Below are 18306 nucleotides of genomic sequence, written 5' to 3' on the forward strand. Positions count from 1 at the left end.
ATGTGTACGTTGCAAAAAATATATGAGAACTTGTAAAAGTATAACAGACTATTAATGAATATGTGAAGTGTGTAATGTCGAGTTACCTCCAATCGTTTGTTAACTTGCTATGTATTAGGGTTTCACGAATAAGTTAAAATAAGCTTATTTTTTCTTGAGTTGCTCAAGAATAGCTTATTCATGTTGGGACGGCTTTTCCAACTTCAACAGTACGCTCCCCAATTCATATTAAAGTTAATTACCTTTTGCAGCCAAGATCCCAACTTTCATTCCCTTTTGCCGTTTGTCCCAGTTTTTACTTAGTTGATCATACCTATATCTCGAGGTTTTAGGTCTTGCTAACAACTACTTGTTCTACTAATTGTTTCTTTATGGGAGCTTATACCTCTTTTCTACGTTTCTTCCTCAAGATACGATCCAATCCAGAATCGGATTAATTTAATAAAAAAGTGGGTTGGTCCGACCTAGACCCACTTGGGATCAGGTCAGACCTGAGCTAGTCCTAGTCTAGTCGTCCAAGATCACTTTGTTTTAAGTCGGGCTTGGGCCTGGGCCAGGCTGCTAGGCATTTTTTTAATATTGTATAACGTATAATTTTAGGATAAATAACAACGACCTTCCTGAGGTTTGGCGTAATTACGAATACCCCTTATTTTTTGAACAATTACAACTTACAACAACATTAGGAGAGGTTGTTGTAATTTTATTCTTTTAAATTAATTATTCTAGTAGATTTTTTTATCCTTTTGAAACTCTAAAAAAATTTATCTTTATTGTTTTAATTCTAAATTTTTAGTACGTTAGTTAATGAATACTCTTAGTTTATTTTGAGTTCTTTTTCGATTTGTTATTATCTAAGTTTATTATTATAAATTTGTAAGTTAAATTATTATTTAAGTTAACGAATAACTACATTTTCTCCCCTAAAATTTAGTGTAATTACAGGTAAATCCCCTGTAGTTTAAAAAATTACATCTAGCACCCTTGAAGTTTAATTTTCATCTAACAAATAAGTCATTATGTTAGTTAAAATTCACCAAATTTACTGATATTAACAAAAATCTTGAATAAAAATCCACATTTACCATCAATTGACTTATTATTGATTATTGCATGTCAAATAAATCTTTTTTATAACCAAATTATTCTTATATATCTTCATACGTTAATGCATGTGAAGAGGTATATTTTCAACGTTATAAGGATTTAGTAAAAGTAAAAAATTATTTGACTGCAATAAGTCAATAATAAGTTAATGGAGCTAAATACTAATTTTTATTCAGTTTTTCATCAATATTAATAAATTTAGTAAATTTTGACAAAAGAATGGACTTATTTGTTAGATGGAAGCAAATATCAGATGTACTAGATGTAATTTTTTAAACCACAAGATGTATAAGTATAATTACACCAAATTTCAAGGGTGGAGAATGTAATTACCCTTAAGTTTATTATATAGTCTTAACAACTCTTTTTTTAGTCATGATTTTTTTTGTGATTTAATTTATTACTTATTTATTTCATAAGACAATGATAAATTTAATTAATTATTCAAAAGAATACCTCAAATTCAAAGAAAGAAAATAATAAAATAGGAATATTCGGTCCTGGTCCGAGCCTCAACTAGGTTGGTCTATGGACTGGGCCTACGTTTGAAAATAGATCCAATTGCAACCCACTTAGTGGATCAAAACTGCCTCAAGATCGATTATGAATAATAGTGGACCGAGCTTTTTTGAACTGGTCTGTATTGATTTTGAGTCGGCCCAACCCATTGTCCACCTTGACTTCTTCCTTCATTAATGGGCTCATTTGGGCTGACTTTCTCGATACCATATCTACCCTCTTTTGAGTAATTTGGGTTTTATAGATCGTGCAAAAATCTAGACATTTTATAAAAGTGTCTAAAATAAATTTATAGACTTGATTTAAGCTAATTTCATGAACTTCAACATTTTACTATAATAAGAGGATATTTATGATTCAAAATGAGTTGCTAATATTTGTTTCAGTGCATTCAATATAAAGGTAATTCTTGAAAAAATCTTTGACTAATTACATATCTTCTTTTCTTCTATATTTGTTTCTTGATAAGAGGTAAGATGGGCTTCACCTCCTCAAATCCACTGTTACTCAAAACAATGGTGAATGTTGGCCCACTGTAGAAACCATAGCTTAGCCCAAAAACATATCGGTCCATGCACTCAAGTGGGCTTCTTTAATTGACCTTTTAGCTCACAATTTAATTATTATATGATTGGTCATTTTTTCCGTCCAAAAATATAAACAAATTTCAAAATTATATCGAGTTTCATCACATAGTATGTTTAATTCAAAATCGCAACTGACAATCTTCAAACTGGCTCGGACTCGTATCAGTTGTATTTATATAATATTGCATCGTGCTTAAATCTCAATTAATTATATTATAATATACTCACAACATCTAACACAAGTACTCAACACTTGCTTATAATTGATATAATATTTCCAATTTTATTCAATTAACATATGATTTTAGAGCAACAACCTCAATAAAGATATCTTCAATTTACATTGTAGTTTGCCATTGTAATTCTTCAAAAATAACAGGCCATTGTGCAAAATTTCCATTCCTTACTTGGGGCGACATGCCTTATTAACAGGCCCAGCTTGTCTAGCAAACTGCACATATATGAAAAATTTTAGAAAACACACACAAACACACCAAAATGTGTGTGAAAAGATTTTAGAGAGAGAGAGAGAGAAGGGACCTGAAAATAAACTTCTAATTTCTTTCTAAGAATGGCATATTCTTTCTTCAGGTGTTGGAAAGTTCTCTTGCACCTTTCCATGATAAAAATAGAATTTCAAAGAATCAGTAAATTGCTAACTAATGAAGTAACTCTAACTCTCTAAATTATGCGACTGTGTAGGTCTAATTTGCTGTCTGAAATTTACAAGATTGATAAATATACACAAAGACACACATATGTTTACTGTAGTTGAAAACTACGTCGTGCTGTTGATGTAACACGATTTACATTTATTTATGTTGCGTAGGCAGCAAAATCTACGTACATTGTAATGCTGATGTAATATGATTACTTACACGTATTAATGTTACTATGGTGAAAGATTCACAAGAATGATACAGAGAGGGCTGTAATTGTTGCAACTAAAGTACTTTAGGACAAAATAAACAAATACAAAGAATCATGCATATTTTTGTGAAGTGTAAGAGAGAAGATAAAATACCCTTCACCATTTCCGGCTCTACAGTGCTCTCTGAGTTGTGTGCACTCAAATTTCACCTTTTTGGCCCCAATACTGCATAATCAAATACAGGGAGAGAAAAATGGTTATAATTTGAAGCCAAATGTAATATTCTAATTGGTTACATAATCTTGGACAAGGTTTATTACTTTGATATTATCAGACACAACTTTACTAATATATATCCTTAAAATTAAGAACATATCAATTAATTAATTAATTAATTCGATTTATCACCTTGAACTACTGCCCGTGAACTGGTGCATATAGTTGTCCAGCTTCATAAAATCAAGAGGCTTCTTCTCTCTAACAAGAACAAGAAAATTACATTCTTAATGTAATGCTATTGCGTACTACAAAGAGAGTGTGCGTAGAAGAATTCTAATATTAATTTATCGACAGCTAACTAATTATAAAGCAATCAATAGTACGTAAGATAAATAATTACTCACAGAGCTTGCTCTATATTTAGCAATAATCGAGCCGAATCCCGATAGTACGACGTGACAACTTCTTCTACAAAATTGGGATTTGCATCATCTTGAAGCTCTTCCAATTGTACAAATTGCTCATCCAAATATCCCTACACGTACAAAGTACATGTGAACAATACTGTCTTGTGCATGCAATGATCCTATCTAGTGAAGTATATATGTGTATGTATGCAAGTAATAATTAGACACAAATGTGTAATGGATGTACCTGATCAAAGAGGGCTTGTTTCATGTTACCAAGTTGTCTATGCATGTGTGTTTCTTTGTAGAAATAAGGTGGTACAAGTTATAGAGATATGTTGGGGCTAAATGGGGTCGATGGGATGCCGTTGAGGTTGGTGTTGAGAGGGTTTATATAGTTCACGGGAAAAATGGCTTATATATGGAATATATATATATGTATGTGTGGTGAAACAAAAGTTAGCCAACTTTTCTTTCTTTTTTTTTGGTTATATATTGGCATCATCTTACACTGACACGTATATGTATTATTTTATGTCATTGATCCCAAAGTGAAGGGCCCGACTACATTTAAAGCATAATATTTAAGAAAATAAAATAAATGAGGAGATAAGAAGAGGATAACTAACGGTACACATATGGGTCAAGAGACTTGGATTAGGATTAATTAGCCGACTTGAACTAATTATATGACAAGTGTATCGCACTTGTTTTATAATTGATTTGATTTGATTCGATAAGAATTAAGAAAGTTAAATATAGTAAGTTAAGGTAACTTGATTCTGTCTAAAAGTTTTTTATTTCATCAGGATGTGGCCTGATATTAAGATGAATGAAAATACCAAAGGTACACCTATGCATGCTACAAATATATATATACATATATATATATATACTAGCAACAGTATCACGTTGTTCCCGCGCACATAATTTTATTTGATGCAAGACGAGAATTATCTATATTTTCTTAAATTGATGAAAAAATTCGATACATATCGACCAGAACAAAACAATTTCATTAAAATAGTCGTTCTTATAAAAAAAATTAATCTAAAATGAAAGACAATAGAGCTCTGCTAAACTATAAAGCGGAAAATTTTCATAAATTAAATTCTTATTCATAAATTAATCCGATAATTAAATTCTTATTCACGAATTAATCCGATTTATAGTTGTACTTGCTTTCAAATTCACCTTTCACCTACATCAATCGGAAAAAGAATAGAAATACGATGCACAATAATATTTTATAAATATGAAAAGGTTATTGAACAATTGATGAGTGATAGAAGATTGTAACTTTGCAAAAGTCAAATAATTAGATGGGAAAATCAAATAATTTTGTAAAATCATATATATATAATTATATTTTTATATTTATCCATGGATTGGGGAAAAAGAAGTATTATTTGTCTAATAAGTGAAATATATTGTGTGAATTTATCTAGTGTGGACAATAATAACAATGAAATATAACTAAACAGGTGTTTTGACGATAAAATAGATGAAAGGTAAATATATATATATATATATATGCATGTCTATCTTCAAGAAAAACTATATTAGGCATTAATATATTACCTCATTGTATATATATATAAATTATAGGCATTAACTAATTAAGTACAACTATTGGAAAACATATACAAAGTACAGCTTGTGGGAATACAGATTTCTTGGCCAGACCAAAATTTTTTCTCCATTTTCAAGTAACCAAAACTCTTTCTCTTTTACATTTCATTTTGGTGTTTAAATAGATTGCTAGATACTACATCTAAGTAGTCACCCAACATGATTTCTTTCTAGTGAAATACTTAGAAGCCAAAATGAGTAGCAGAAACAATACTAAAACAGGAAACAAACTTGTATATATCCCCCTCGGAGCCCACATCAAAGAAAACCAACAACCATATTACTGCAACACTAAACACAATACTCTAAACCACAAAGAAAGCCAAGTATATCTTAAAAAAATAAAACAACAGAAAAATCAATTCATTTTAACACATATACCTAACGTCCAAGCACAACAAGCCACCATGGTTGCATTTAGCTTCATAATTTAGTTCAACTTTGGGTTGTTATCTTAGGCTAGGAATACTCACTTTTAGATTGATAATAACTCTAGGCGGTGGTGTTTTCAAAGCGACTGTTGAATCATACTCAAAATGTTCAAATTCTGAAAAGTCAAAGGCTCAAATCTCTCCTCTTCTTCTTCACCATCATTTAAAGCGCCGCCATTAGAGATCTGTTCAAAGCAAGATAATTCAAATTCCACTGCAAGTATTGAGAAAGAAAAGGTTGGTTACGTGGGATTGGGAACTGATATGACGTGAGAGAGGCTTTAGGGATATTTTATAAATAGTATAGATAATGGAGATACTTTATAATTTACGAAATTTGATGTCATGGTGTCACTAACTTTTACTTGTGAGTATTAAAAAAGTTTCATTTTTAGAATAGTATAGATATAAACAGGTCAATGGTCCATGTATAAATTTTACAACATTGAACTTATGCCGCAAATATTATCCAAGATATATATGACATTTAATTTACTTAATTATCTTATGACGTGACTGAATCAAACAACATACTACTATATATATTCCAAAATGTCAAAAACCCAAATATGCAAAATTCTCCTATAGTTTTTATACATTTGACCTCGTTAACATCAAAGTTTTAAGGGCTGTAATTAATGAGACCCACACGATCACCATTGATTGTGATTAATTTGTGAATGCAAATCATATATATATTAGATTTTAGGTCCCATCAATTTTCTATATTATTGAGTGTTGGTGAATAATTAATGTGGAGCTCTGATTAAATATATATACATATACAGAGACATAGGGGGTGATATTTTAATCAGAATCTGAAATATTTTATAGTTTGAATTTTAGCGTCCGATGCAATCTATCTCAACACATATGACCTATGATTCCAAGCAACAAACGCTAATTCTAGTGCGGTGTAGGCAGTAGAGGTGCATGGAATCCGTAACGTAACTTGTATTTTATTTTACTTATATAGGATAATTAATATTCCAGCCATAAAATTAAAGATATTCTCTTGGGATATATCTTTTGCTTTGCATTTGAGATTAATCAACACTACTTTAATATATATAAGCTTTTTACATACTTCATACACATGTATATCCACAAAAATACCGCTTTTCTTAACGCTTTCGACTTGGATTTTTGCTTGTTTATACTGCATTACTTTGCAAAAGAAAAAAAAAATGAATTATCCTCTATATTGTAATGACCAGGACAAATCAATACTGTACGGTCAAATAAAATTGATATAAAAATTTAAATTTTAACTATAATTATGTAATGTTCACCACGATTTTACCTATAATCAGACATTTTCCATAGTTTTAATTGCAACTTATTTTTTTATTTCGCTTGTAAAGACAATGATTAATAGTCATTGCACAACTATATATGTATGGTTAATTAATATATATGTCATGATTTTTTACATTTAACTATGAAATTAGTCATAATAAAAATTCATATTTCTTTTAATGATTAGTTTATATCATATTAAAATTTTCTTTGGAGTGTATGATTTTGACAGTTATTATTAGAGTATAACAATTTTTTTGGATTAAAATGCCCTCAACACGGTCAAAGAAAAGATGCATTTTTTCAACTCTGAACGAGACGTGAGTGAAGTAATAAGGTTGGAAAATTTTATAATTTAATATAATTACTTTTTTATTTTTATTGAATATATAAATTATTTAAAAATCATTGACATACGACTTAATCATAATTATTTTATTTACGGGAGAGAATTTATCCCCAGAAAAGAACCAAAAGTTAATTTGGGCAAGAAATTAAATCTCTGCCGCCAAAACAAAATAAATTAATTAACAACATTATCAGGATGTGATAATGTCATGGACATGGAATTTACTGTTGGAAAAGAAAAGCATAAAACCCTCAAATCAATCAAAAGGTACATATTCAAGAAGGGACAGCTCCACTCATTTTGTTCAATTAATAATTAATAATAATGGAGAATGAATATTAATTGTGGACAAAATTAAATTTAAACAAATCAGCAGTTAAAAGTTTGTATTCTAGCTACCATGTTTTGATCAAAAGAAATTATAATCCTGTTTTCTTTTTCTTTTTTTTTTTTTTTTTTGGTATGCAGTGAATGCGAATGAGAAAATAAGAAGATATTAAATCACATTTTAGTAAATATATATATATATATAATATAATTACATCATTTAATATTTTCATCCTAGAATATTTCAAGAATCAAGAATAAATTTATCCCACAAAATAATAATAATAATAATAAAGTGAGAGATAGAATATTGAAAATTTAGTACGTGGATATGTCTTAATTTTTAGATGATAGTTAAAATACAAATATATACTATTTATTAAGTACGAGGGAGTTAGAATAACTACCTATCAACTTTATTTATTCTTATAAAATGATAATTTTTCTAAATTTTTCGATAGCCTACATTTAAACTTAGCAAAAATTATTTAAAAAAAACATTAATTTGATCAGTTATTTATTTTATTTTATGTAATCAAATAAAAATCTAAAGTATACATATGCATTAGGTGTGCTCAATAACTCGTAAAAATAAATATTTGAAGTTTACCACCCTAATTATATATGTTGTCAAAGATCGAATCATGGTACCAAATAAAACTCAATTTTGATGAAAATTAACTATCATTTTTTCCTCATATTCATACTGCCTCAAACTAAAGTGGTGTATCCCACAAACTCCTCTTATAATGAATTGTAACTACTTAAGTAAATACGAAATTAACGCATGTATATAAATATATATATATATATATATTATGCATATCATCATAGAAAAATATAATAATAAATTTGATAATTAAGTGATTTCATTTTTAAATATCGATGATATATTTTCAGCATCGTCGGTGTTTAAAAAAAAAAAACTTGAATTATAAAGAATCATAATTATTTTAAAGCCCTAAAACCCCACTTCTACATTATTTTTAAATAACATCAAATCTAATATATGTTTATATATATTTATTTTATGCAAAGTGTGTAGTCACATCTGATTTTATGTTAAAGGTAAGTAGAGAGATGGAGGAATCGGATCTGCATATGATTATTGGCAATTTCCCCATAGCTGTTCCCCATGTTCATAAGAATCCCACCATATAGTGTGTGTGTGTGTGTGTGTGTGTGTAGGAAAACACTCACACAATCTCTATTTTTTCATTTAGTATTTGTGTATAAAGAATTTCACATCATCACAGAAGTCCATCAACTCGACAAATCTTGGCCAAAGTTTACCTAAAAAATGAAAGTTCCATAGCACAAATAAAAATAAAATATATTAATTAAAGTTATATAATTTTTTCTTTGATGTATATATTGTTATCATTTTTATTTAAGAGTAAAATGATTGTTACATAAAAAAATAATAGAAAAAAGATATGATTGATATCAAAGTGATATTAATGGTGAAATTGGGGTATTAATTGAGCCATTTATAATTATTCAGGTGCCAATATGACATTAGTAATAAAACTCAAATACTAATTGAGTCATTTATAATTACTGTATGTTATCAATTTTAAAAAGAGTACTATGTAACTCTGTATTTGATTAAACTCTAAGCATTATGTTATAGATCGAGTGATATTTTTTTATTATTCAACCTCAACTAGATGGATGAATTAGCTGGCTGCACCTGACTGCTCTAAAAATTTATCTTTTTCTTTATGAATAAATTACATGGTCATCTCATGATATTAAACTTAATATAGTACCCCATAATAGCATGCAATCTGATACCACTTTAATGTCACTCCCTACAGAACTACATTTATATATGTATATAAATTTGTCTGCAACCATAACCATATGTAATTTTATCATCACAACAAGTACATTTACTAGCATTCCTACCCAGAGCCATCCGGACCATTTTGTCTATACTGAAACATCGAGGCTTTTAATCCTAACTTGTGTTGCAGGTTATCGCCAAAGAATATCCATAGGGAGACCTAGCGACCCTCGATCCCCACCACGTCCATGTAACTCGTGCCAATGCAGGCTGATGGCTCTAAGAATTTAACTGCTTTTTATGTGATACAAAGATGTTTTCTTGAATTATTTTTTATTTTTTTCTTTTCAAGAATGTGTTTAAGAGAGGAAATACCAAGTTCGCATTTAACGGACATCAGTGCAATAATTTAAAGTTGGGCTTTCGGGGTCGATTTCCCATCAATGTTAATTGTGTAGATATGGTGGAACTCTATTATGATATTTATTTCATTGACATATACCACTTCTATATACAAAATCTTTTCTTAAATGAAATACATTATGCGTTTTTATTATTAAATGAAATAAAAAAAATAATATTCAACTTCGTCTCTTCATCTCCATAGGCAATCTGTTACTTCAAAAGTAGTCGTAATGAGTTTGAAGCTCGAGGGAGGAACGTATGCGAGTTCATGGACAAATCAAGTATTCCCTGCAAATAGATGTATATGTAATCGATTCACTTTTGTATTTTGCAACAACTTACACAAACCCGGCCTTTTTTTTGGCTCCGTTTCGTTCCAACATCATGTTCCATGTCATCGTTTTTGTATTGAGAGAATTTGGTTTATGAATATAGAAGATACATACCAGTGCAGAACAACTCTAGATATTTTTACATGGTACAATCACACACACCTATCCTAGTGTCTGTATGTGACTACATCAACTTAAGGCAATACTACTCAAGGGCAGTACCAAAAAGGCATTCGGAAGACATAGAGAAAGGAGATGGAGTAGAAACGATGAAAAGATGATGAAAAATGGCAACCGGTCTATAGATAATTTGTAGATTTTCGTTCACTGGTATCTGGGGCTGTACATGCAGCAGGTTCAACGGTAATTACGGTAGTTGGGGCTGTACATGCAGCTCTCAGCATGCGCTACTAGGTTTTCTGGTTGCGGTAGACGAGTAGCCAAACCTATACAGCAACGAAGGAGGCAAAGATTACGACAAGTCCGCTTAGAATAATACTACCGCATTGTACATGCTGTACAATGATCAGAACAAAGACATTACCAAGTTCATATGCTTTAGCTGCCACTTTTGCTGCGATCTGTGCCGAAATCTTTCTGATGTTTGCAAACGGTGGATATATGAGTCCTTTGTCTAAGTTCTCTTGGCTAACCTGTGCCGCTAATGCTTCCGCTGTTGTAAGAAAATGAGACGAAGGGCACAAATGAGATTTGTGAAAGAATTCAAATTGCACTTAGGTGTCTTCGCATCTGTAATTATTATACAGTATAAATATTGGGAACTTACAAGCTGCTAGAAGCATGTCGTCATGGACGCGGATGGCACCGGAGATTATCAAACCAAGACCAAGCCCAGGAAAGATGTATGCATTATTTGCCTTGACAAAGAAATTAATGCTGATGTCAGTGTGAAAGTTCCGTAAACAAGTTTTAGTTAGTTTTGGAGGTTTAGACGGAACCTGGCCAGATGCGTAAAATGTGCCGTTATATTCAACCGGACTGAATGGACTCCCACTAGCGAAAATGGCTCGACCCTAAACCACGAATAGAAGATAAATTATATCACGTCTTGATAATTGCAAATTTAAGACAATGAAATTGACTGGTTACCTCACTCCATGTATAAGCTTCTTCAGCCGTACATTCCGACTGTGAGGTTGGGTTGGACAGAGCAAGAATAACGGGTTTCTGAAAGCCGATAAAATTGTGAGTTTGGATAAGTCTGAGTTTTCATTTTGGCTGCAGGACTTTAAAAATAATGTGAATCTATATTAAATGTTGTACCTTGTTGAAGTATGTCATCGCCTGAACGACTTCTTTTGTGAAGGTTCTTCCTGCTCCCGAAGATCCTATCAGCACTGTCGGTTTAATGGCCTGTCAAAACAAGAAAGATAAGAATTCCGGCATTCTAGTTTGCTTCCATGTTCAAGAACCAGCTCTCGTCTGAGTACCACCCGCACACACACGCTCAAATGGGAAGAAACAGAGTTTGAGAGAGAGATCACACCTTGACGGCATCTAACAAGGTGCGGACTGGTTCGTGTTCATGGGCCCAGGGCCTCTTGAAATGTTGGAGTGACTCCATACGAGACCTAACGATCAAACCCTACAGAAAAATTCTGGGTGTTTAATATCACAGATGGATTTAGAAGAATGTAAGTATAAAAGGAAAACAATTGAGACTTTTAGTACCTTAGAGTCGACGAGCCAAATCTTCTTGCGGGCCTCTTCCAACGGGACATTAGTCTGCATGCAAAAAGGGAGTACAAATTTCAGTGAAAACTGTGCTCTAGGTCGACTTCTAATCATTCGGAAGACATAAATGCTTGACATTCTTTGACCTGTTTCGAGATCTCGAGAGCTATGAGTTCAGCAATACCAGTGCCAGCCTGCATTATTAACATATGAAATGGAACAGATTTAGTCGTTGGAAAAAACATCCAAATCCGAATTGTTTACCATTTAGAATCTAATTGTCGTTCATTTAATATATGGAAAACAGCATAGTGAGATAAGTAACGAGAATGAACCTCTCCAGCTCCAAGGAACAAGAATTTATGATCAGCCAAGGTGCCCCCAACTAAATTCAGTGATGCCATAAGCCCAGCAAGGACCACCGACGCTGTACCCTGATGCAAGAAAAATATATGCCAGAATTAATAACCCTTTTCCCAAAGCACTTTCACGGAAATGAATGCGTGCAGAAGAAAGACGGCAAAGAGTAGAAATAAATTACCATACAAAGTATTACAGATATGCCTTAATATATTTCTGAAACAATTATAGCAAGGCATAAATAGTATAGAGTTACCTGAATATCATCATTGAAGACAAGATGTGTAGTTCCATACTTGGCAAGGAGATCAAAAGCATTGTGATTTGCAAAATCTTCAAACTGCAGAATCATCAGACAGAAAATGACGCTAAGAGTTTAAGAATCAAAATTGCAAAACAAATGGGTAAAACATGAGTTTAACTGCTGAGAAAAGATTAACCTGGATAAGGACTTTTTCTCCATAGTTTTGTTTAACTGCAGTCATAAATTCGTGGAGAAGTTCGGCATACTCCTGTTTATGAAGATAAACCACTTCAAGTTAGCAGAAAAAGATACGACTGCTTTTAAGATATACTGCAAGGAGGTAGCATGATTGGGGGACGGATTGTTAACCTGCCCTGTTGCCCTTCTTCTTCTAAGCCCAATGTAAAATTCATCGTTTAACAACTGCTCGTTATTTGTTCCCACATCAATGGTCACCGGCAGGCACTGGAATGGACCAAAAATTTCAAAAGTTTTAGATTCAAAATAAACGAAAATAGCATGTCGATAGCAAGCAGAGACAGTTATGATCTTAAAACAATAATAAAAATAGCTTTTACAAAGTCCTGAGTTTGGATCCACCTTAGCCAAACATCAACAAGAACAAAGAGTTCGAGGTGATTACGGGCTCTCCATACGAAAATTTAGACACAAAAAAAGGAGAAACAACCAGTGCATGAATCATAGATCCACTTTTGACATTCAGGTACTTACGGCAGAAGGACGGATGCCACCAAGAGCTGAATATAATGAAAGCTTTCCTACAGGTATTCCCATTCCCTGGTGATATTAAAAGATTTAGAGTGTTAGAGCAGATCATATGCTAGTCACTACATGCAAGGAGCATACATATATAATGAAATTGTAAGCCAGTTGCCCAAAATAGTGAGGAAACTCGTCTTGGAAACAAAAGGAAAGAAAAGAACAGATTAAGTTACCTGGCAGCCAAGATCTCCAAGTCCCAAAATCCGCTCTCCATCTGTGACCACAATAACCTGAATTTTCTTCTCAGGCCAATTTTTCAATACCTCAAGAATTCTTCCCCTGCAACATGCTACCAAGAATCAGGTTAAAGTGTTTAAAGAAAGCTTCCAGCAGCAAATCTGTGACGTAACATATTACTGGAATGAAACATACTTCTCTTTCAGACTGATGAAGAGACCCTGGGGTTGCCTGAAGATACTGCCGTACTTTTGGCATGCTTCACCTACGGTCGGAGTGTAGACAACGGGAAGCAGCTCCTCAACATTGTCGATGAGAAGCTTGTAGAAAAGTCTCTCGTTTCTCTCCTGAAGATGACAGCCAAAAAAGTTAAACATGAGCCTCTCAACATATAGCCATATATATACAAGGATGCAATCTTGAATATTCACAAAGCAGTTTAGAGCTTTTTTATTTTATGAATCATCACACTTTGAAGAGTTGTGAATAAAATCAATAAATCAAGGGAATCACATAATTATATAATTACCTGAAGATCCATCATAGCCATGTACCTCTGCAGAGGTACTTGGTACTGGCGCATGTTGTGCATCATTTTTTTAACCTACTCAGAAGAGGGCAAAAATGTAACCAAATAGTTACCAATGTCAGAAACAAAAAAAGGTTAATAATGAGTTGTTAAGGAAACTTTGAGAGTCTATTATGTCAACCTGGAGTTGTTGGCTGATAACCACTGGTGGGAGAAGACCACGTAAAAAGTGGGCATCCCTCTCTTTCTCTGTAAACGCAAGGCCTTTGTTGTAGTGGGGATCTCGCAACAACGGATATCCACTGTAAGCCAAATAGAGAGATTACAATGAAATACCTCATATCCGGTAAACAAAAACATGTCATGAATATTAACACAGTGCCACAGTTGACATAGGAAAAACACAAAAGATTAGCATACCACCAACACTGCAATATTAAACGAATTATATTTTTCATTTGTATGCACATTATTATTTGAGAAAGCTCAAAATTGTTAAATTTTCAGTAAATATTGCTACTAGATCACCATAATTTCGCTGGTGATACTAACAATGGATGCCCGATATCTCTCTATGCTAATGTTAGGATAATCACGCACTTAGTTCCATACACAATGATAATTATCTAACATAAGTGCATGAGGCATGTTACAATCGCGCTAAACGACATCAAGTAAATAAAACACTGCAAACTGAAACTATTATTTTTGGATTGCAGACAAATGGAGCAACCTAAAGCATATACAGATTTCAAATTATCTCCAGGCCCACTACCTAACAAGTATACAAACATAAGACATGCCACTCCAAAATACCAAAAAGGAGGTTTAAGATCTGCATTAGGTGCACAAAATGTGAAGACTAATCAGTAAAAAGAGAAAGAGATACAGAAAAGAATTTAAAAAGAACTTAACATAGATATCATCGATGCTTTCTAGAAACCTCAAGAACATCATCACAAAGAAGATTGATTCATCACCTAGCAACAGTGACAGTCCATGGGGTGATGTAGTGATCCTCCGTGGCGCTATCCTCACCGTACACGTCCTCCACGCCACCACCAACGGTGGATTTTGATTCATTCTCAGTCAGTGATGGTGATGACGACGAGGGAGCATTTTCTCTCATCTCCTTCAAAGTATTCTCCATCAGAACACTGACGTTTCGATCTCCTGGCTTGCCATTTGGAGTAACTGAAGCTACCACCATTGGTGGGGCTGATATCTTTCTCTGTGTAGACTGTGTCAAGTTTCTGGACACCCCAGAAAGAGAATTGTTCTGAACATAAAATTCAAAAACCAAATATTCAGGAAATCAAGAATTAACAAAAGGATCTTTCTTGCTTCTTTCTTTCTTTCTTTTTTTTTTTTTTTTTTTTGGGGGGGGGGGGGGATGTAACAAGGGTGGCCTATAATTTGCAAGAAAAATCAGATTTTTGCAACTTTTCTTGAAATGGGTATTTTCTAAACTGAGAATCATGAAACGGGTCGAGCTCATTCCCATAATCTAGGATCCACAGAAAAAATCAAACAAGAAATCAACAAAATCAACAGAAACAGTGAAACAGGGGCCAACTCAAGAAATTAAGACAAAAAAAAAAGATACTGGGAAACAGATTAAAGGTTGGTGAAGAAGAAGAATTTGGGTTTAAATTACCAGAAAACTGCTTCCATTCAGCGAAAACATGGTGGCAGAAGATTGAGAAGGTGGAGTCTTGGGTCTGTATGTGTAGCTGTTCTTAAGACAGCGCAAACGGAAAGGATAGAGAAGAGAGGAAAGAGAGAGTATGGTAAGGTTAGCTCTCCTTCTTATGCGAAATCAAGCTTCCTCTCTCTCCACCTCTCTCTCTCCTACTTGTCCTTTCGATTTTGCTTTATATCAGGGAATTTCACCAAGATTTGTGACTTGTTCTCTGCTCCCCTGTTTCTTGTTTATATATAATATTAATTGTTTATTTAAGGCCATGTTTGGCTATATTTTTATAAAAAAATTATATTTTTGTCATTCGAATTATAATTATTTTTATATTATAATTTAAACTTTTTTTATATTAATTTATCATTTCAACTTCGCAAAATTTGCAATTTATCATATATGACTGTATTTTATTAATTTTGTTCTATCGAAAAAACATCACATCTTATGTATATGTGAGAGTTATCACACCAAATAACCCTTAAATATCATATGTACACTGTATGTGATGTTTTTCAACCAAAAACTTGACCGAAAATAAATTATAAATGACAAAGTGCAAAATTTCACAAAATAAAAATAATAAGTTGACACAAAAAAATTAAATATCAAAATATAAAAATAGTCATAGTTCGAGTGGCAAAATATAATTAGCTCAATTTTTATTGGCAAGTTTTCTTATAGTCAGAATGTGTATGTGTTTTGTCTTTTGTTGTTTAAGGGTAATATTGTAAAGTTATATAAATTTTTAATTTTTATAACTTTTATATAAAACTTTATACTTAACTAAAATAAATAATATAGTTCAGGACGGAGGCAGTATTTTAGTGGGCAGATGTTCTGTCTTATTCCCTCATAGTCCAATTTTATTCATAATGTCGAATGCTTATTTAGACACAAATATTTCATATTCCTTGGGAAAATGTTCAAATTAAATATATTAATAATAATTTCATCCTAGACAAAAGAATCGCACTCCAATATAATTTTCTTAACAATAATCTAAAAAAATGCATCATATATAAAACTCCCACATTCTGAATTTTCACTTATAATTAAAATAAAATAAATAGAATATAGAAGCACATATTCCAATTTCCAGCATCTAAGACCCCAAACAACACAAGAAAAAATTGGTTTTCCTCAGTGCAAAAAGAAATCCGTAATGTTTTATATAGTTATTGTACCAATAATTGTCACGTAATTTTTTTTAAAAAAAATTGAATTATATAACAACCAGTTAACGACTCTTCATATATTGAATATTAAATATAGTGCTGATGATATTGTATTATAGTGGTTAAGATTAAAGTCTTATAAACGTATTCAATATTATGGATTTGAGTCTCATCGTATATGTGGGTATTTGTCTATGTTTATGTAAATTATTATAACTTATTTCATTGTTCTTTATTGTACTGATCGACTTGATATATACCCAATTTATTAAAAAATTAATGTAATAATTATTATTTATTAAAAAAGTATATATAGTATCTACAAGATCAAAAAAGGTTGCAACTTGCATATAAAATTTGGCTAAAATGTATAAAACTCTCATGTGTTTTAAAAAATCGACTAAATATTCCTTTCTGTTTTGAAAATAGGCTAAAAATTCCTCGGTGTTTTTTAAACGTAGCTCAATCGCCATCTCTCCATTAAATCTAACTAACGGCGTTAATTTTTTTATAAAATGATCATTATACCCTTACTTAATATATATTATTTTTTATTTTAATGACCTTTGGATCTTTTTTGATCAAATATTGATCGTTAGATCTAATCAATTAATCTCAACCGTTAGATTTAAAAAAATAAAAGGTTTAGATTCAATAAATTATTTAACTTATATTATATATAAATAATTTAAAATTAAAAAATATATTATTATTATTATTATTATATAAAAAGCTAACTACCCCACCCCACATCCTGCCCCCACTCCCACCACCATCTCCATCGCGGCAGTGGATCCTTCAAATCATCAGATCTCCGCAAATGCTTTATCAAAATGAGTGAGGGCAACCTTGTTAGAATCATCTTGAAGAGATGAGTCTGGTTGTGGTGGTCTACGGTCGAGATTCGACCGAATAGCGACGAATCGACGGCAAACAGGTTCAATGGTCGTAGCTTGAGCCCAGTCTCTTCGCTTGACGAAAACTCCATTTGAAGAAAGAATTCGAATGGTATCACTGGCGGTCGAAAAGTCGTTTGGACGGCGCCGGAAACTTAGTATGATGAAAAAGGGGGCAATGTTCAATTTTTTTAATTAATTTTAATTATATTAATAAAAATATATTTTAGTTAATTAAGAATATTTTAAATAATTATAATAATTAAATGTTTTAGCTAATTAAGAATAATTATCATAATAATTATTGTAATTAAATATATATTAATTAATTAAAAATAATTTTTGATTTAACAATTAATAATTATAAAATTATTAGAATTTAAACATAATATAGTTTAATATTTAATATTAATTAAATGATATATAATTTAATATTTTAATTTAAATTATAAAAATAAAATAAAAACAAAAAAG

At 31.7% G+C, this 18306-nt stretch overlaps 2 protein-coding genes across 2 annotated transcripts; both read right to left on the bottom strand.

Moving 5' to 3' along the window:
- Positions 1-2445: 2445 nt before the first annotated feature.
- Positions 2446-4095, bottom strand: LOC105163703 (histidine-containing phosphotransfer protein 4). Its single transcript, XM_020697465.2, has 6 exons — positions 3958-4095; positions 3708-3838; positions 3493-3561; positions 3238-3309; positions 2754-2826; positions 2446-2664 (listed from the first exon to the last, which is right to left on the bottom strand). The coding sequence occupies exons 1-6, from the start codon at positions 4000-4002 to the stop codon at positions 2617-2619; spliced, it is 438 nt and encodes a 145-aa protein (XP_020553124.2). The 5' UTR covers positions 4003-4095; the 3' UTR covers positions 2446-2616.
- A 6234-nt stretch (positions 4096-10329) lies between these two features.
- Positions 10330-15963, bottom strand: LOC105163711 (NADP-dependent malic enzyme). Its single transcript, XM_011082156.3, has 20 exons — positions 15720-15963; positions 15043-15341; positions 14244-14364; positions 14063-14137; positions 13729-13880; positions 13530-13635; positions 13306-13371; positions 12943-13038; positions 12770-12841; positions 12586-12669; positions 12305-12403; positions 12116-12163; positions 11967-12020; positions 11782-11880; positions 11559-11648; positions 11385-11462; positions 11234-11308; positions 11062-11152; positions 10819-10947; positions 10330-10720 (listed from the first exon to the last, which is right to left on the bottom strand). Exons 1-20 carry the CDS (start codon positions 15747-15749, stop codon positions 10632-10634), a joined length of 1953 nt encoding a protein of 650 aa, XP_011080458.1. The 5' UTR covers positions 15750-15963; the 3' UTR covers positions 10330-10631.
- Positions 15964-18306: the final 2343 nt, after the last annotated feature.

This window comes from Sesamum indicum, linkage group LG1 (genome assembly GCF_026168435.1).
Source record: "Sesamum indicum cultivar Baizhima isolate 11 linkage group LG1, ASM2616843v1, whole genome shotgun sequence".
In the NCBI taxonomy this organism is placed as follows: Eukaryota; Viridiplantae; Streptophyta; class Magnoliopsida; order Lamiales; family Pedaliaceae; genus Sesamum; species Sesamum indicum.